This window comes from Athene noctua, chromosome 15 (assembly GCF_965140245.1).
Source record: "Athene noctua chromosome 15, bAthNoc1.hap1.1, whole genome shotgun sequence".
NCBI classification, from domain to species: Eukaryota; Metazoa; Chordata; class Aves; order Strigiformes; family Strigidae; genus Athene; species Athene noctua.
Genome location: NC_134051.1, coordinates 5,766,880 through 5,787,012, shown reverse-complemented (window position 1 = coordinate 5,787,012; position 20,133 = coordinate 5,766,880). Strand labels below are relative to the sequence as shown.

At 39.7% G+C, this 20,133-nt stretch overlaps 1 protein-coding gene across 3 annotated transcripts in view; it reads left to right on the top strand.

The window, feature by feature from the left end:
• Positions 1–19,611, top strand: part of EPN2 (epsin 2) — a 46,794-nt gene extending 27,183 nt beyond the window's left edge. Inside the window, exons 3-9 of one of the 3 annotated variants that reach the window (XM_074918807.1) lie at positions 5,167–5,279; positions 6,815–6,907; positions 7,179–7,335; positions 10,419–10,592; positions 12,225–12,317; positions 13,263–13,478; positions 15,086–19,611. In XM_074918807.1, the coding sequence (XP_074774908.1) occupies positions 5,167–5,279; positions 6,815–6,907; positions 7,179–7,335; positions 10,419–10,592; positions 12,225–12,317; positions 13,263–13,478; positions 15,086–15,423 (1,184 nt within the window). In that variant the 3' untranslated portion in view covers positions 15,424–19,611. The remainder of the gene's footprint in view (positions 1–5,166; positions 5,280–6,814; positions 6,908–7,178; positions 7,336–10,418; positions 10,593–12,224; positions 12,318–13,262; positions 13,479–15,085) is intronic. The other 2 variants (XM_074918809.1, XM_074918810.1) reach the window with 2 other exon arrangements.
• The last annotated feature ends 522 nt before the right edge of the window (positions 19,612–20,133 follow it).

The following is a 20,133-nucleotide window of genomic DNA, read 5'->3' as shown; positions in this document are numbered from 1 at the left end:
GTTGGATAAAAGATTGTTGAAAGATGGACTGAAAAGGGCTTTTATGGATCTTGTGAAGTGCCAAGTCTGTTAATCTTACCTGTAAAGATTTTTGGGAGCAATTTCCTTTAGCTGAGTTTTAATATTTCCAGTGATTATTCACATTAAGTTGGCTTACTTAAAAACAGTCTTGTGAAGCGTCAGCAAGTTTGTGTTCACTCATGTATTTCAGCTTTGTCTCCCCTTTTGCTTGGAGGAGCAAATAATTCAGAGGAATTACTGATTTGGGTTTGACACCACAAGAAATTCAGAATGCTCCTGTTTTTCAAGGGTTTTTTTATAATTCGTTCTGCATCTTTGCAGGTTGGAATACATCTCTGGCCTTCTATCTTAAGGAATATATGGCATATCATCCAGCAGTGAATCTAGATGAGCTGCGTGGATAATTTCTGCAGTTTGAGGTGTTGAAGGAATGTGGTAGACTCCTGTGTTATCTGTCAGATGGCATTTGACAACTTGATTTAATCCTCTCATCATACTTATATTTTTCTGGTGCTCTAAGTAAAGGCGAGAGATGCCATTGGTGTAACCAGGTTTCTGTAGTTGCAGTAAATTATTTATGTCTATTAGGATGAGTGTAGGGATCACCAGAGAGAAAAAAATGCTCTTTTATGACAAGCCTTAAGCATTTGTTCAGTATTAAATTAATTTTCAAAAGCGCTGTCTGCTTCAGTGCAATTAGAAATCATGCAGTAAGACCGATCAGCTCCACCTTGTCACATTAATAGGTGCTATTAATTCTCTTGTATTTGAAAGATCTCTTAATTCCCTGTGGAAAGGTGGATTACACAGTTCTTTCTAGACTAAGCAGTTTGCACATGCCCTTTCATGATTTGAGAGGTTAGATTGTCTTTTTGAAAGTATCTCATCTTTATTGCTATCAGTTTCTAAGTTCTTACCTTGATATTATTCTAATTTTTCAAGTCAGCCTTGGTTTTGTCTACCTTTGTAGGCATACTGATTGAGTGAGGAAGCAGCTTAACTTTCTGAACAAATGTGACTTAAGAGCTGAATTCTGTTCTTAAGAATGCCACCTGCAAATTACAAAACTCTGGCTTATTTTCCATGGCACTCTGTGCCATCACTTTGTCGAGAGCGACATTAAAAACACCCGAACAAACAAAACCAACCCAAAAAAATGAGCACAGGCTTCTAAATTAAAATACCCATTCTGGTTTTTATGCTGGGCCTGATTTTTTTATCATTAATGTGGATAATGCCTCTGCTTTCTAGCTGTGTACACTTTAACTCACTTACTTAAACAAACCTATGGATGGTTTTTAAGATAGCCAAAATATAGTAAATTATCAATAGATACGTATGAAAGACGTCACAGCCCGTACTAGAGACAGATGGTGGAGCAGAATCCTGCTTTAGCGATTAACTGAGGTTGGAAATGATTTCCTTACGCTGCAGCTAGAGTCTCGTTGAGAAGACAGCCCCGTGGCGTGGCTCCCTGCAGCAGCAGATACCCACGCAGTTCCTTCGGGGCGGCCTCGGGGGGCCGGGATCTCCAAATTCTCAAAGCAGCAACAAAGCAGGGCTTAGCAGGTCAGAATTGATCTATTGAGTCCCATCTTACATAAACATCTGAGTTAACTGTCATGTGCTGTGGGATAAGAGATTCTTTGTGTGGCAGTGATACTGTTACTAAGGCAATAACCTTTATGCTAGATCCTTGCAACTAAACCTTAGTGCAGGATGAGGCCAACATAGAAGGGCAGTGATAATGCTGTGGGAATTTAGGAGTGAAGTTGCTGGATAAAACATGTCAGATTACTACCAAGAACAGTGTTTTCAATAGCTGTTGATCCTTTTTCAACAAATATGCTGACAGCTATTTAATGTACATGGGTTTATAACCACTGCAGAAGTCTAAATGTAAAATAACATTTTTATTAATGTTTTTTAATGTGAGGCCTAAGGAAGAATTTTAAATTGGTAATTTTTTTTTTTTTTTTTTTGTGAAAGGAGCTCTAACTTGCCTTTTAGAGTTAATAAAACCAAGTAGAATGAATTGCTGAAAAGCCTAAAAGTGAAAAGAAATAAGCTATATCTGTGAGACCCCTTATTATCTGTGTTCAGATCCCGGAGCTGCTGAATGCTGGTCTCTGTTGGGAGCTGTGAGGTCATGTAGCTCTCTGCCAAAGCAAGCCTGCTGATGCTGTGCACGGCTGGGAGGCGAGGACCCACCATGAGTAGGGCGCAATTCCTGCTTCTTGCAGCTTTTTAGTGCAAAAATGCTGTGTGCTGTTAAAAACTGAAACTGGGGAGCACTTTCAGTAAGTTGTCCTTCATGTGGAAATGGAAGGAGGATTAACAAAAGTTAACTCATTTCACATCATCTTAAAAGTCATTCTACTATCAGCTTCTTGGTTGTTATGGAAGGTAGTTTTGTCAGCAGAGATGGAAAAACTCCTATGCAAAAACTGCAGCAAATCACATTCTTCCCCACAACTGCAGTTAAAGAAGTGTAAGACCAGAAGGTACCTGCCTGATCATAGTCCAGTTGCCATCTGTTCTCAGGTGACTATGTTGGTGTCCCATTTGTATGCTTATCCAGCTCTGGTTTTAAACCAGTATGATTCTCTCCTGTGATTCCTGCTGGAAAGCCACTTCTTTCTGTTTGTATCTCAAATTTATTCATGGTCAGTTTATACTATTAGTTCTTGCCCCTTTATTTTAAATAGTTTTTGTCACTCCATAGTATTTGCAAGCCTGATGTATTTAGCAACCATAAACTACTCAATCTTTTTGCAAAGATGAATGCGTAAAATATTCTCTCTGCTCAGAAGGGTAGTTAGGTCTCCACATCCGTTCTGTTTTGAAATCATCTTGAATTTGAATGACTAGAATTGCATTTGGTTTGTTAGATGAATTCTGACTAGTGCTTTGACACAGGAGTGCTAATGTTAGTAAAACCTGCATTAGGTAAGTGGCTGGGAGTTTTAGTATTAAAAGTTCTCTACATCTCTGTCACTTGAAGTTGATTCTGCAATTAGCAGAAGGTGGTCGTCAGAGGAATTATTTTTCTTTCTCTGTATCAGCCCATTTCCTTTCTCGGTCATCTGGGTTTTTTTAATATTCCTGTTTCTCCCTCTAGTTTGACAGTTCTTCTCAGCCATTATCTTTGCATAATTTTTATTGCATAATTTTTCTTGAGATTGTTCTTAAAGCCAGTTCTTGAGAAACTGTTAGTAAACTTCCTTGGTGGTAGGCAGTATGACGTAATCTCTTCTTCAGCTGGTTCTTTCCTTTTTCAGTTCTTACACTACCCTCTGTTTAACAGTAACATCCTATCTGTTATCATAAAATGCTTTGCTGAGTCCACACAGGTTAATTTTACTCCATTTGACTGACAAATCAGGGAAAGATCTTAGTTTTTCTGTCATGGACACCCTTTTGGTAACCTCCCGTTGAGTTTTATGCTGTTTTCTTTTTAATTCTCTAGATATTTAAGAACACTAAATTTTACAAACATGTTAAGGTTGCATTTTCCATGTTCTCAGACATCATGTTGTCTGTCCTGTTTATTCCTACTTCAGGTCTTTAATAGTCCATATAATATATCAGAGAGCTACTCTGTGACCGTTGGAGCAGAAAGTACTTCTGCAGCAGGCTAAATTTAGATTTTTATATGAGAAAGTTTGCAAAAGTAATAGAATTGAGGCATGAGTAACAGCTTTATGTGAAGCAAGGAGAGTGTCTGGCTGGCTTGAAAGCTTTGAGATCAGCACAACGTGAAAGAATCGTTCTGTGTGATAAATTAATTTGTCCCTTTAGGTCTGGAGTAGGATGGCACATCGGGTGTACAGTGGAAAGGAAAGGTCATTCCTTGTTTATGGAGAGTCACCTTCCTTCTGGCCTGCTGGATGAGAGAGAAGGCTGCACTTTTTATTTTGTAATGTCATTTTGGCCTAAAACTTGGAGGGAGACAAGACTGGGAAGTATTTGGAGGATTAAAGTAGTGACTGAAAAAGTGATTTTTAAAGTTACAGTTTGGCAATCTAGTTTTTACATGCCCAGCTGACTTATTAAGAAGGAACTTGATTTCTTTGAGCTCGATATGCTAGTTTAAAAATATGCTTCATCTTTATTAAATGTCAATATATATCGTGCCAAGCTAATTACCATTCCAACTATTAAATACAAACTTTCTTGCCAAGGTAAGATAGTATTTCTGTCTAAATGATTTGGATGCTAGAGAATTATGTGAGAGAGAGCGAGCACAAAAATTGTTGAATTACTGTATAGTGATAAACCGACTAGTGTTCTCCCATTGGATGGGAATTTCTGCATGCTACTGTAGTGAAAACATCAGTAAAAGAAGATTTGTGTGTTAAGAAATTCTGTATTTTGGATTTCAAGCTTGACTGATATTCAAGGAGAAGGGGGGGAGATTACCAGCTAATTGTTAGCTAATAGAAGTCTTCATCCAAAGAAAGACAAACCAACAACAAAAACCAAACCACCCCTCTAGCCAATATACCAAACATTTTTACTTTTTTTTGTACAGAGAATGAGACAGTATTTTTGTAAATTTTGAGTATGAATAGCTGGCTTGTTTGTGTCTGAGCCTGCTTAGCAGTTAAGAATAGTTCTTTATCTGTCCCATTAAGACTGTATTATTTTACAGAAAAGTGGGTGGTATCCAATTTTATCCTGATATTGGCCAACTCCCAGCAAATCCTTACTGACTTTGGAAGATGTAAGAAATACCAACAAATGTTTTCTTGAACAATTAATTCTATAGTTTTATAAGTCAGTGTCCTGCCCCCCAAAGCTCTGATATGCCGAGACAATGATCCAGCATTTATCAGTGATACTTCTTGGTATTACAACCCCACTAACACAAAAATTATTTGTTTTCCAGGACCGTTTTTCCTTTAAAACAATTGAACTGTTCTACAGAGTTCTCCCTGCTTAATTGTTCTGTCTTGTTAACCTCAGCCTTGGTATGAGCTTTATTGGCAAATTGGTGGCTCGTGGCACCCAGGGGCCTGTCGCTGTGCTGGGCCACTTTGAGAATGGCTGTGTGAAAATGGGCTGGTCTGGTCAGAGAAATCATCAAACCTGTTACATATTGTTGTTTGGTGTGTTAAATTTGCTCGTTTTTGTCTCCAACAGCTACGTCCCCTCGAGTTTCCTCGGAGCTCGAGCAGGCCCGGCCTCAGACAAGTGGAGAAGAGGAGCTCCAGCTGCAGCTCGCGCTGGCGATGAGCCGAGAAGTGGCGGAGCAGGTCAGTTCCCGTGTAGGTTTTCCAAAGTGTCCATGGTTTGATAGCTGAGACTGCAGTCCTGGTTGTTTTGTTCAATGGCAGCTTGGCTTTGCTCCAGGTGAAATAGGGGGAGAGAAATGCCATTTTAGAAGATGTTGCTCTTTTTTATTTATTTTTTTAAATCTCTTTTTAAAGTAACTTCAGCCTCCGAGCTGTTGAGACTAGTGGAAGATGACAGTCACTTTGCAAGAAGACTTTGTGTGGGAGGATGTTAATCATCACATTACTGAAGATGTTTTCAGTTAGGAAGAACTGAAAACATGACTAGTCCTGAAAACCTTTGTTAATCGGGCCAGCATAAGAAATGCCAGTGAATTCTGATTACAATGAAATTTTGAACAATCTGTTCATTCGGTAAGATTGCCTGGAGTAGAAGGGTGACCTGACACAAAGTACTAGAATATGTAAAGAACCTGGTTTAAAATAACTTGGCTCCTTATCTATCATACGGGTTATGTTACTGTGTTAATTCTTAGGAGGTTCATTCTGAATTTGGAGTAAATGCTGTAATTATGGATAAAGTTTGCTGCATGTTAATATATAACAAAGTTGTTGAATCTCATCTATGAGTGAAAATTCAAGTCAGCTGTGCTGAGTGCCTCTAATATTTGAGGGGATTCCTGTAAGTTTAGCTTAACTGCTAAGCTTACTTTTAAGCATTAATATCTCTGTGCTTAGAAAGGGAAACTGTCACCCAGTAAACTTTGTCATTATTGGGCAATAAAGTTAAAGAAAATAAAAATAAGAATCTATTGGTTGAAATAGCTTAAAAAAAAAATCACAAGGGAAATACCAGCTGGGGAATTAGTCAACTTCTGAAAGTTATGATGCAAGCAAAGATATTTAAAGTGGTTGAATGTACCACAAACATGTTAGTTTACAGATGTTAAAAACCTACAAAATATACATGGAGTTGGCTAGATTAATTCACTTACTGTTCTTTATAACAGATGTATCAGGTGTGTAGGGAAGCTGGCAAAAGCCAGAAAAACTCAAGTTTAAATCACTACATCCTTCAGTGGTGATTTGAATGCTCAAAAACATTACGACAATTTAGAGATGGGATATTTACTTTGTCTTTAAGTTCTGTGATGTTTCAAACGTTGTAACTGAATTTTGGAAAGGACGTTTCATTTATAGCTTTCCCATTAGGAGTAAACCAACACGAGGGTAAATGTCAGTCAGCAAAATGGATGTTGTTGTGATCATGCTGTTATGCTGGTGTTACAGGGTCAGGGCTGCTCCTGACCTTTGTTTGAGGCAAGAATCACAAGAAATGTATTTTTTTTCCCCCACTTGTGTTATGTACAAGTTACAGCAAATAATCCTGGCAATCCCACTGCGCGTGCCTGTGGTGCGCATCACTCCTAGGGTGGCAGGGAGTACTGCCCAAGCCTCCCGGGCAGTGTCCTGCCAAGGGGGCTAGATACCTGGAGGGAGCGAGCAGCACAGTCTAGGCTAATGGTCTATATCAACAGTGTTGATTTCCTTTGCAGGAGGAGCGCCTCAGACGCGGAGATGATCTGAGATTACAGATGGCTCTGGAGGAGAGTCGCAGAGACACAATTAAAATTCCCAAAAAGAAGGAGGTAGTGCCTTCGACTAAGAAATTCCTGGTTATGCTGCCAAAAGCTGAAATACAGTAACACAAAATAGCTTAATACTGAGCTCTTTTATGCTTTTGGGATTGCTTTGTTGTATAGCTTAAAGCTTCTTCCATGTGGGTTAAATTTCAAACTCTACTAGTCAATGCAGGTGTGTAAAAGGAAAAAAAATAATAAAATTGCTTCTTCACTCTCATGGGTTTGTATTCAGACTGGTAATGCTCTTGATTAAAGCTCAGATTATTCCTGCCCTCAGCATACCACTTTGTTGGACCTTATGGATGCCCTGCCCTCGTCGGCACCGGCCCCGCAGAAAACGGAGCCTTGGGGACCTCCTGCTGCTGCAAACCAAACTGATCCCTGGGGAGGATCCACAGTTGCAGCTACTGCCTCTGACCCATGGCAATCATTTGGTAAGAATAAACTGCCTGAAGGAATGTTTATTTAAAAGCTTTTTAATGTTGAGCTTTTCAGAATTTCTCAGTGTACAGTATCATGCTTGATAACAACAGTATATTAGTCCATTTTGATTGTTTCCTCTAGAACTAATAGTCCCCTAACTCATTTCCAAGCAGAAACAAATGGAAGTTGCACTCTGTTCCTGCTTTTTAAGCAGCTGTGTTTTTGTGTGTGCATTTTGAATCTTAAGTAAAGAGGAGTGAAGCTTCTGTCATCTTTGTACGGCAAAAACAACTTGTCTCAGACTGGGGGGATGCTCATGCTTTGCTAGTTGTGTCCAGTGGCATGGGTTTAGTCTCTTGCCAGTATTTAATACAGGACTTAGGCAGGGTGCTATGGTTAGGAAGGCCATAGATCTGAATTGCCATGTCTTTAATTGCTCCCAGTGAAATGTGACGCGTATACCATCAAAACCAAATGATTTGAAGTGTTTAAATGGAAATTTTTGTACTAACAAAACAATTGAGGTTACTATTTTAAATATTTACTGTTTCATATGCTTTCGATGCTAAATTCATGGAATCTGTTTCTGAAGTGACGGTTTCAGTGCTTCACATCTTGAAGAGCAACTAAGCCCACTTTTTCTGCATGTTTGCTTTTGTGTGTGTGTTTTGCTGCCTGTGTAAGTGTGCTGTTTTCTAGGTTAGCCAAAGTCTGTCCAAGGAGTTACTCCTTTGCATAAGAAAGTTGATGGTTCCTCACAGTAAGTGTTAAACTTGCTACATCTGTGGATTGGAGCTGGATCTACTTTTTGTTGGCTTCGGATTTTTTTTCTTTTTTGAGGGTCAGGGGATTTCTGTGCAAATGGAAGCTTTTTCCTGAAGACTAACAGTTTAGTTCTGTTAGTTTTGCTTCAGGCTGGTGGTTCTACAAGCTCTGCTACAAAGTGCTTCAGAGATATTTGCATTAGCATTCCATACACCACCATCCAGATTCCTGATGAAAATTTTGAAGTTTAATAATGAAATTTATTTTTTTTTCCTTCCTCATGGTGGCATAAAGCTACATAGCTCCAGTTCATTGTTATAAGTGTAATCTGTTTCCTTTTTGGTGATAAACTGCAGGCATGAGGTCAGAAAAAGTCCCAAATTCTGGGCTCTAAGACTGTTCAATGTGTTTTTCCATGGTTAAAAACCGAAACAAAATCCACCTTCTTAGATCTCATGCTTGATATATCCCCTGACAAGATTTTCCTTGCATCATCTGCAGCTGCATCATTTCCTCTCAGTGGCTCCCAACTTTATTAATGCCATAGAAAAACCCCTTGTTCCAGCTTGCTGGTTACTTGGCTCCCAAGGATTGTCCTGAAGATCTAAGATTTATGAATTTGACGCTAATAAAAAAAGTGACTCGTTAAGCTGTATTTTTCAAATCCTGCATGTGCTTTGGCATTTCAGTAGAGCTAATGGAAGCTATGGGAAGGTATCTTCCCAAGTGCTCTAATTTTGTGTGCTCTCTTTATGAAAGAAAAGACGTTTTTGAAAGCTTCCGTTGATGGGAAGTGCTGTCATTAGCATTTCTTGCGTGGCATTGCTCGTAACTCAGCACTAAGGGTAGATAAAGGAAATGTAAGTACTGGTGTGGGAATAGTTGTATTTTCTTGGAGAATTTTAGCATTTTCTGGTCTGAAGCTGTATCAAGACTATGCTGCTTGTGGATGAAACAAAGACCAAAGTTACAAATTGTGATTTGTGCAGCTGTGTGTAGCACTGAATTGGCTGTCAAGAATCTTGTGATACCAAGGGAGTTTTAATGTAGTTTTAAAAAATAAAACAATGTTCAGTTGTAACTTAACTCACGTGGTAGTTAAAGATAATAGCTGTGTACCGCGTGGATAATTCTGTCCTGCTCTTGGCTTAAACAGTTGTTCTTATGTAGTAATTAAACCACGATGGGTTGAGAAGCTTCATTGGGAAGAGGAAATGTGTTTGTATGTACTGACTTGAAGGTATCTGATCCCCATAGAGTTAGTTGTCCAGGATGTGCATTTAAAGTACTGGGTGGCCATTCCTGCACTCAGATGGCCAGGGAGGGGCAGCAGGGACAGGAGCAAAGCGAGAGTGATTCCTTTCAATACAGACCTGGCCCACTGCAAATCTGTGTGTGATTTGCTTCAGTGGCCCTGGGGTTTGATAGGCTAAAATAGTGTCATTTAATGGTGGAAGGAAGAGGAGGTCACCTAAGCTGAGAAGCAATAAATTAATTCATTGGGGAGGAATAACAAAAACCAGGAAATTGTATATAGTGAGGCAAGTTCTTTTCTCTTTCTTTCTCCCTTTACTGTCTTAATTTGTCACTTTACACTAGAAGGCCCTAACCTTGTGCACAGTCTGAAGCAGTTTGGTAATCTGAATTTGTAGGAATGAAGAGTTGTCAGCATCTTCTAATAAAAATGTGAATCCCGAACATACAGCATTTGTTTTAAAAAAAGAGTATAGGAAGGGGTATCAGTGGACAGCTTAGATCTGTATGAGGAGGAGTGCTTACCAATGAGAATGAAAAAAGCACAGCTAGTTCAGGGAAACATTCTATTTTTATAAAATATCAGTATGGGTAAAGGAGTTTGAAAACTATTTCCTTTTGAATCTTAACAGATTTCTTTTATTTGTCCAAGTCTTAGTATTGTGTATTTCATACCTTTTACATAAAAGGTTTTTAGAAACCTTTCCTGGGAGTACATAAATATACCCTGTGATCTAGGTCATCTTCAGTTACATACTGTCTGTTGTGGTGGTAATGTCTGTAGCAAAAGCAAGTTTATTTTCTTGTTGGAACTGCAGATTTTTTTTTTTAAATTCAGTTTCAAATGGGAGATTTGTTTTATTCCTTTGTCTTGCACAGAATTTACTTGTGCTTGTTGTTCCAGTATATATGACAGATGCTGAGACTTACCAGTATTCCTGATGTTGAATACTGCTTCACCTATTTATGTTTAGTATTAATGGGTGGTAATGGCTCATAAGAGAGATCAATCTCCAAGGAAAGCTTTCCAAAGTGAAACTGTACCGACTTGTGTTCCTGCTGGCTCTTTTTGCAGGTGCCAAACCAGCTGCTTCCGTTGACCCTTGGGCAGCACCAGCAGGATCCACAGCTCAGTCTCTGCCCAAAAATGTTGACCCTTGGGCTCCTGCTCAGCCATCTTCTACTGCAGCAAAATCTTCTGTGGATCCTTGGGGACCAGCGCCTGCAAACAAACCTCTCTCTACTTCTGGTGAGAAACAGTCTCATCCCATATCCATATTGTTTCAGTAATGAAAGTGAAATCCAAATGATTTTCTTGCATTGATTGGTTAAAAGAAGCTACGGGCTGAACAATTTGCAGAACTGGTCTGTAAAATAAATGGAGTTGTAATAGCTAGCAGCGAAAAGAACTTTAAACGTAATTATTCTGACTTCGAGCTCTGAATTTGTGTTGCTACTTCATGCTCTGTCCTTTCTATGTTCTTTTATTGGTATGTGTGGATGCATGCTGAGCACTTAGGACTGCTGCTGCTCTTGGGTTTTTAAATGGATTTTATCTTTAATTAATAAGGACTTAATTTCTGGGAATGAATGATACTATGATTTTACTTTTCATCATGTTAAGTAACTATGCAGATGAATGTCTCTGCAGATGTAGATTGACAGGTTGAGCAGCTCCATGCTCTGAGGAGACTTTTTAGAGGTGCAAATGAAGGTTTGTTACTTCAGACTGAGGGTGTGAAAGCTGTCCCTAAGCCCTTGTGTTAGCAAGATGCAGAAGGTGCTGATTTAATTGTCTGTTCATGCTCTCTAACTAATGAAACCTTGATGAATATTAATACCTGGTATTTTAGTGTTGGCACTGTGGCTAAATGCATCCTAAATGCATTTTCTGCTGGTCATTCATCTCAGCACATAATAGACAAAGGAATCTCAGAGTACTGCAAAAATTTGTCTAATCAGCTTTTCACTGGGCAAAGGGGAATAACTGGATCATTATGAGAATGATTCTTTAACTCTGGTGGGTTTTTGTTCTTGATCAGAAGTGTTGTTATACACAGTCTTTACTTGTTCTCTTGGGGTTTTGTCTTTTTGTGCTCTTTATGGAGCTAAGTCTGTACCTTCATTTGCTTGAAATGTGTTGAAGGTAAAAACTAAATCAGAAAAACATTTGAACTAATATAAAAAAACCCAAACACAACCAGAACACTTTAAAGCTTTTCAGGAGTGTGACTGCTGTTTATTTAGGTGTGGTTTTTCTTCCTCCATTTCGAGGTAAGGGTGTGTCCACATTTTGAAAATGTTCTGTTTTCATTGGTTGCAAACTACAGACAAGTTTTGGTGCTTTACCTAACAGGGCTTTTACCATCTCTACATGGCATAGATAACCTTTTCTATTGCCTTCCTCCTCCTTTTAACTTTGGAAGTGTAATTTTAAATTATCACTTAAGCTGTAGCAATGCTACATTTGTCTTTGGAACTGTATTCAGAAGTGTGTTTTACTTGAAGGCTGATTAACACACTTTATAGTTTAGGCTGTAAATTTGTTGCTGTTCTCTTCTTCCGCAACAATATATGCCTGCCTATACATCTCTCTAGTGCAGACACTCAATAAAACCCTAGCGTGCTAAGGTGTGCCGTACACTGTGATTTAAAAGCACATTGGTTAACACTGTAAGACAGGACAGTTCTCTGATGCTACCCTTCTCCCTCGTCCTGGGTAAGAGTAGGAGCACTCAAGTTGATCTGAACTGCTGCCCTGGAACCTGACAGAGTGGCTTCTTGGTAACAGGAGTGGGTTAGAAATTGCTTTCAGAAGGATCAGGTGTGTGATGCAACTGAAGATCTGTTAATGACAGGGCTGTCTTGTTGTTTTGAACAGGAAGTACATCTTTTGACCTCTTCAGTAATTTGAATGGTACAGTTAAAGATGATTTTTCTGAATTTGACACACTTCGAACTTCCAAAAAGCCAGGTATGAATGAAATTCCTAGCACATGGACAGTTTGGGTGATAGTCTCAGCAACAAATGTCTCTCTTCTTAAATTTTATTCTAAAAGAATAAATAAAATTGGCTTTCATAGAGGAAGAGATTAAAGCTGGTGATAATGCAGCAGTAAAAGCTTGTTGTTAACCTTTTGGCCTGTGCATGAACTTACGGGGAATGGGCCTTTTGTGTTGTAAGCCATAGAATTTCACTCTGTAACCTTTTGCTGCATTGACCCAGAAATTTGTTTGACTTTTAAATTTGCAGTATCCAACGTGTTTGGAGTCTGGCTTATGCTCAGAGTGTCAAACAGAACAATACTATCTGAATTTCTCAAATGTGTAAATTCTAGTATGTAACAATAGTAAGATGAGGAGAAAATACACTTCTGTGAATGCTTTAATGTATTCTTTTATTTGGTTATTAGTCACTATATAATAAAAATGCCCGACCTTAACATATAAGTGCTTTGATACTGTGAACTTTCAGGATGGCTCTGCCTGAAAGAATGGTGACTAATTGAAATCTGGGCTAGGCTGCTTTAACACAAAAGAGAAAACCTGGGTGGAATCTAGCTAGGAAAGGTGCAGCAGTGGTGTAGTGCAAGGGCAGAAGCCAAGGCTTTTGAAAATCTTTTCCCTGGAGACTCTTAGTCCCATCTGTAGCAGCATAGCTGTGAGAATATTCATCAGGGCAAATCAGGGAGCGCCTTCAGTAGAGCACTGCAACTCTAACTGCAGCTTCTTCATACTCTTCTAAAGAACGTTTATCTGCTTGCATGCTGTAAGGGTGTAACTTACTGAAACATTTTAATCTGACTAATGCATACATTAGATTTTAAAAACATTTCTGCTGTTGGAGACTTCAGGGTTTCTTTGCTTGACTGTGTAGATCAATGAGATAAGTTTTGTTTTTCTCTTTGTGTTGTTTCAGCTGAATCAGGTTCCACTTTGCCATCTCAGCATAGCGGTACCACAAGTCCTGATCTCTTTGATTCCCAGCACTCAAGCATGACATCAGGCAAACAAAGTGCAGCTCGGAAAACCCCTGAGTCTTTTTTGGGCCCCAATGCTGCTTTGGTGAACCTGGATTCACTGGTGTCCAAGCCACCGCAACCTGTTACTTCACTGAATCCATTCTTGGCACCAGGTCTGTTTCTGCACGTTCCTTCAGTTCTCTATTTTAATTTTCCCTTCCTATAGGAAAACTCTGCATAACTCAGTGTTATTTGATTTAATGTAAGCTGGTTTGGGCTTGTTTTTCTTGAGTACTTCAGCCAACAGATCATGACTGAGAGCAGGAAGGGGAGGCATCGTGGTTTCAAGGCATACTACCCAACCCTGACAGCGCAGAGTTTCTACTCTTGTGTCTGCAGCTGATTGGCTGGTTCAGCTTTGTTCAAGCAAGTTCTCTTCTGCTTTACCCCTTGCTCTCTCAAAATGATCTGTGTTAGAAGAAGGTGTTGAATTATGAAAAATGACTGAGCTAAATGTGATTGATTGTCAGGACAGGTAAGATGTGAATGTGTGCCACTAGAGTGTCCCTCGGGAAGGTAACAGGGAGTAGGTTCTCATGGAAGCAGGTGGGAATTGCCCTTTTTTCTTGGGCTACAGCAGGCACAGTAGCATCTCTGAATGCAGCCTGAGGTTCCAGATAGCAAACTCTGCAGTATAATTTAGTGGGTTGCTGGTTGGGCTGTCTTTAGGCTAGCATGATAAACCAGTTTTGATCAAAACACCCTCTCAGTGTATGTAGAGAAAAACAGGGTGTTGCCGTTCTCCTGTAAACTAGCCCCTGTTAGAAGGGAGCCTTTACTTCCAGCAGGCTTAGATGGTGACACTCAACACGTGGAAGTTATATGTACTTCTTAAAAGCTGTTCATGTGCACTGAAATTTGCGTATGATGCTAGTGTGGTGAAATCCTTGAAAATGCTATTGCAATATTTATTTTCTTCACTCTTCCAATGAAAAATAAAAAAAGACAGTTTATTAAACTCCTTGGGTAGGAAAAAAACAGTAATTCTGAACAGCCTTGGCAGTGTTTAGCAAGAGGAAGTCTGTGTATCCGCCATTACCCGTTCCTGCAAAAAGTTGCTAAGGGGTCACTGGGCCATCCAAATAACGCTATACATATATGGTAAAAGGAATTTGTAGTGTTGGCAGCAGTCCAGAGAACCTCAAACGCTGGGAAAGTTAGTCTCTGCTTTTTTCTAGAACCGCTGTAATTCGGAAACAACTTGTTTACTTTATGAATTCTTGTCAAAACTCAGTGCCAGAAACGTACAGCTTCTAAATAGAGTTGATTGGATGAGATCTTGAAGCAAATGCACAAATCTGCAGTAGCGAGATTGCAGTAAAAGAGTACAAAGAGTCTGTAGTTCTTTTCTGTAATGCAGATTTCAAGTAGAATTTAAAAAAAAAAAAATTTTTGGAGATCTGGATGCCGTGGTTAGGCATATTTCAGGTAACCAGATTTAGAACTTGTCTGTCCAGTGACTGCCCTCAGAAGTGGAAACTGTTGGTTAGCAAAGGGATGTTTTGTGGCATTGGTAGGTTCAAGGAAACAGACTGTACTTGTGCACCAGTGCAGCCCCAGTTTGCGGAATGGTGTCCATGCAGCCTTCTCCATTTTGGGGTTGAGAGCGTGTGAGGATGCACAGAAGGTGCGTTCGTTACCAGAAAAGACGCTCTCCAAAACCTCGTGCTTACGGAGGTATGATCTCTTTCCCTCTCCCCACTTCTTCTCTCAAAACTAGGCGCCGCTACAGCACCAACTCCAATCAACCCCTTCCAAGTGAATCAGCCTCAGCCGCTCACTCTAAATCAGATGAGAGCGAGTCCTGTGATGGGAACCAGCCCTTCCTTCAGTGCTGTGCCCCCGATAAGCATGGAGCCAATACCTCTGTCTTCCATGGCCCCAGTGCCTGTGGGAATGGCACCGATACCAGCTATGGGCACTGTAGCCTCTATAACACGGATGGGCCAGGGGCTGAACGTGAGCATTGCAGGATCAATGACCCAACCTCTTCACAGTACAGGAATCCCGCCGTCAGCATCCCAGTCTACAAATACAACTAACCCTTTTCTCCTATAAAGACCCAATTAAAGGAACTTTTCTTTTCATAGTGTTTCCAGGCTGAAGTCTTTACAGCAAAATGAACGTGGCCTGTGTGGACTGAACAGTGTGTAAGAGACTTGGAAGTAGATTTGCAGTTTACAGTTATGATCTTTGAAGAGTTGTCTCTACTTACCAGTTAATCTAAATCTAGTCTTTGCTACAGATGGTACCTTACTTTGGCTTGTTGAGCATTATGTGAAATGTTCAGACTTTTCACCAAAGTTAGATTCTGCCCATTTTGTTACTTTGTTAATCATTTCAATACACTTTCTAGGGAGAACCTGCCATTTTAAACTCCGTTGGCTATTTTGTAGATGTCAGATGATGTGCTGGATCCTGAAATTACTATTTACCTGCATCTGTCACTTCCTATGCCCATATGATAGACCTGAGATTCAGAGTGCTAGTGAATGTTTTGCACATAACTATACACAGTTCTAGACTGTTGGTTCACCCATAGTCCTTACTCTTAGAAGAGAACGATTCAGAGGGCCCAGGTGGCTGGTTTTTATGCATTAAACATTGCAACGCAAAATCGCACTGCTTTCGTATCAAAGGTTTGACCGAGAAAGCAAGCTTGTCTCAAAAGAAAAAAAAAAAAAGACAAACAAAAACAGACAAAAAAACCCAAGAACATTCTCAAGTTGTCAAGTATAACGTGTGCTGTTGTATGCGGTGTTGAATTTGTACACTACTCTCTAAGGACTCCTGAGGAACTCTCTGTGAGTGGCATGCTGCACTCGTGCTGAGTGAGTGTCCTGCTCTGTGCTTGTCCAGTACCAGCTTCGTTTGGAAGTTATCATATGTATTTTGTTTTTATTTGACTTACAATGTGAGTTGAAAGAAAAAAAAAAGAAATACAGTGGGACAACTTTGAATTCAGTTTCACCGGGGCAAGCTTTAAAACTAATTCAGGCTTAACCTTGCTATATGCAGTTACTCTTGTATACTTTTGCACATATTTTGTTTAGTACAGTTTCATATTTGAGTTTGCAGAGTTACCTAATAGTCCTTTTTTTGCTAATTTTTATAATGTGGTTCTTATTTAACTGTCTGGTTTTGATAGATTTATCAAGTCTGGCTGAAAAATTAAGATATTGGCAAATGTCATTTTTATGGTTTTAATGCCCTCTTATTTATGGTTTTAGCTCTTTGTTTCTGTAAAGAGAGTTTAAAAGGGAAGATTAACACTAAAATATTTACTTTTAAATGAAGTATTCGTAATGCAAATCAAAACAAATTCTCGTGACTAATTATTTTTAGATGAATTGAATTTGAGCATAACATGATTTAAGACTACATTAAAAAGAAAAAACACTAAAGTCGCCTTTCCCTTGATTTGTTCCCGTTTCCCGATTACCAAAATGGACAGACGTTTAGCCTTTGTGAAGATCAGAAGAGAGGCTCTTTTTTTCTTGTAATAGTTCTTGAAATGTTAAAAATTCTAATGTACAAACACGACTCATTAATTTTATTGACTAATGTTTCTTAATGAAAGGTGCACTCCATATTAATAACCGGTTCCATTTACAGCTATTAATTGTAAGCTGAACTATACATTTTAACTTGCATGTCTGGACTCATCAGCACTAAACCATGCTCAGGTTTCAGCCAGTGTTTCTGGTGGAAACCTGGCCTTCTCAAAGATGGCAACGTTTCTGAGCTCGGCTTTCATGAGCAACGCAAATGTCTGCAGAGCACGTGGGAAGGGATGTCCCAGTGCTTGCTACTGCCTTGAGGGCATCTCTGTGAATGAACTGATGCATCTTGGTGGCCTTTCCCTAATTAGAAAGATGGGGGGTAAAAAAACAAAACAAGCTGAAAGAAATAGCCAGAGTTGTGCGTTCTGGTGTAACGATGCTGTGTGAGACTGTGCCAGTCTAGGGTCCTGTGCTGCAGGAAGGAGGGGCTGGCTAACGTGAAAGGGACTGGATTGTATCTTCTGGTGGGTAGGGGAGGCTGAAAGACTATCAAATCTAGGGTACAATCACAGATTTTAGCTGTGTAGGTCAGTGTAGCTCTATTAGTATACGGAATGCTAAGTGTGTGGATGTTTCTATGCAGATTGTTCTATCCTCTTGAATACTGTTGAATTTGCAAGTAGGATTCAGAATATTCATCTGCTTTTGTTTTTATATAGGAGGAAAGAGAATTACTGTCCACACCCAGTATGTCTTTAAGAAAACAAAACAAAAAACCATTCATGTTGCCTTTCAGAGTAAGGAAAAATACTTTTTGTTGTTGTTGAAGTTATTGAAAAGTGTAGACCAGGAAGGGTGTGATTCTTGCAGATAGGGGGGGAAAAGTGCTTTCCAATTGATCTGTGGCAAGATTTATCCGTCATTATTTTTCCAGTTTAATTTTATCAACAGTGGAATTGAGATCACTTGATGTTTTTCCCTTAGTCTGTCGCCTGAATGCATTTGCAACAGTTAGATGGGGCATTGTCTATAATCAGCCAAAAAGTTCTAACCGCATCCTCTCGTTAAACACTAGGTAGCTGTTTTTGGAGGCAAGATGGGGTTGATAGTAAGTATTTAAAATTATGAAGTCATCTGCAGTTCAGAGTCATGATCTGTCACCGTGAATTGATAAAAATGTGCTGTTGGTCTGGTAGGGAGCCCTAGCTTAATGAAACTGCTGAATGGCAAATTGTTGCTTTTACCAAGCCACTTCTGTAAGAGCTGTATTACTTTTACATTATATCTATATATATAACATATATCGCACAGCAAACCACGACAAGGCACTCTGAAGAGCTGTCAGCCCTGACTGTGGTGCTGTAAAGCATTAGGCTAAGGACTAACGGTGCCGCCATGCCCGGCCTGACACGGGGGTTGTGGCAGGAACTGAGTTTGAGGGGATAAGCGGCTGGTTTGGTAAATCTGCTCGGTTCCTGGGCTGGAGACGTGCCCGCGTGCCGCGCAGGCATGGGGACCTGCCGCTGGGACGCTGAGCGGCGGCGGCTGTCTTGGCCAGGTGAAGCTTCGGTTGTGCCCTGAATGGTAAATCTCTTTTTGCGATAATTTAACTGCTCTCCAGAATAATTCTTCCTCCCTCCTCGCCCTCCCACTTCTTTTTGCATGGAGGACGTGTGCGTATCCGATCACATCTGCTCTGGCATATTTCTCCAAATGCATTTCCCTCTTCCCCTTCTTTTCTCACTTGCAAATATTAAAAGTGCTTTTGATTTTTAAAATGTTAGTATCCCAAAATAGCCTTACTGGTCAAATTGACCAAAGATAAAGTGTTAAATATTTTGTAAAAAAAAAAATAAAAAAAAAATCTTGGCATAATTTTAAACCCAAAATAAGCTCAGTTATTTATTCAGTTTTATACTATATAGAAACTAAACTACATTGAGGGGACAGGGAAGGAAAACCATGGTGGGTTGTGGTGTTTACAGTCTTTTTGAAGTCCTGTAGCTAAGACAACTATTGTTATTCATCTTCCCTTTTGCTGTTACAGTTTCTAATGTGTACTGTATGTATTAATATTGCACAAATTGTGGAGAAATATATGGTTTATTTTTCACAGCAGAATCTCACAAGACTCGCTTCCTTTACAAGTGTTACAATTTAAATATTTACCAAACTGTTTTCATAATACTGGGAGCCGGCTGCTTTTTATGAATTTGTGCTGACTATTGACATTATTTACTGTATAAATAATTTATCATTTGTACTATTGTATCATAATGTCTGTATCTTTGTGTCATTTTTCCCAAGCGATGTCACAAATGTGATATTTAATAATGCCATCAGAACAGTGGAAAGACAAGGGGTTTGTAGGTGACTGGTCAGAATTAAAATTGTATTGCTTATATTCCAGCCGTGTTGCTTTTTCAAGACTCTGCGTAGTGTTTATAATCCCATTCAAAAAACTGTTGCTGCCACGCTTGATTTAGTTTTCAAGAAAGTTGATGGATTGGTTGAACTGATTTAAGGTTTATGCTATAAAAGTCCTAGGTGCTAGGAGAAATCTAACCGTTATTGAGAGTAATGCTTCTTGTACATTGTCAATGTGATTTTTTCGATGCGTTCATCACTTTCTTGGGGCAGGCCTGCTCTTACTATGAGAAAGGAGGGTTTCTTATAGTTCTCTTAAATCGGAATCAGTTGAGACCTTACTAACTCAATAAAAATGAAGACTTGTTGTGTTGCAGGTGACTGAATTGCTTCTTTAAACCTTTTACCCTTCAAACAGCACTTTGAAGGGATGATTAAGTACTTTCTCGGTGGAGGCTTCCCTGTTTATGTCAGGACAGATGTCTGGGGAAGGTGTGAATGAAAGCCGTCGTGCATGGAATGAGGGTTGGGGAACTGTGACAAAAGGGACTTTGGGAGTCCTCACTTCCCACTTCTGCAGTAGTTCAGTCTTGCCCTTCCCGCAGCCTTGGCTCTGTCCCATCAATGGAGTGGCCTTGCAGAGCGGGTAGCAGCGAGCCTGCCTCCAGCTGGGAAGTGATTTCAGCTTCTAATTCTGGATGGTTTAAATTGGCGGGTACTTCATTAGCAGTCTATTTCAAGAGCTACCTCTCCAGAGCCCCTCAGGTTTCCTGTAGTTACGGTTTGCTGCCAGTCAGACTGATCGCTAATCAAATAATTACTTTCTTAATGCAGAAACAGCAGTGGTGCTGGAGACCTGACTGTCGGAAAGGCAGCCATGGCGGGGGGAAGCATCTTT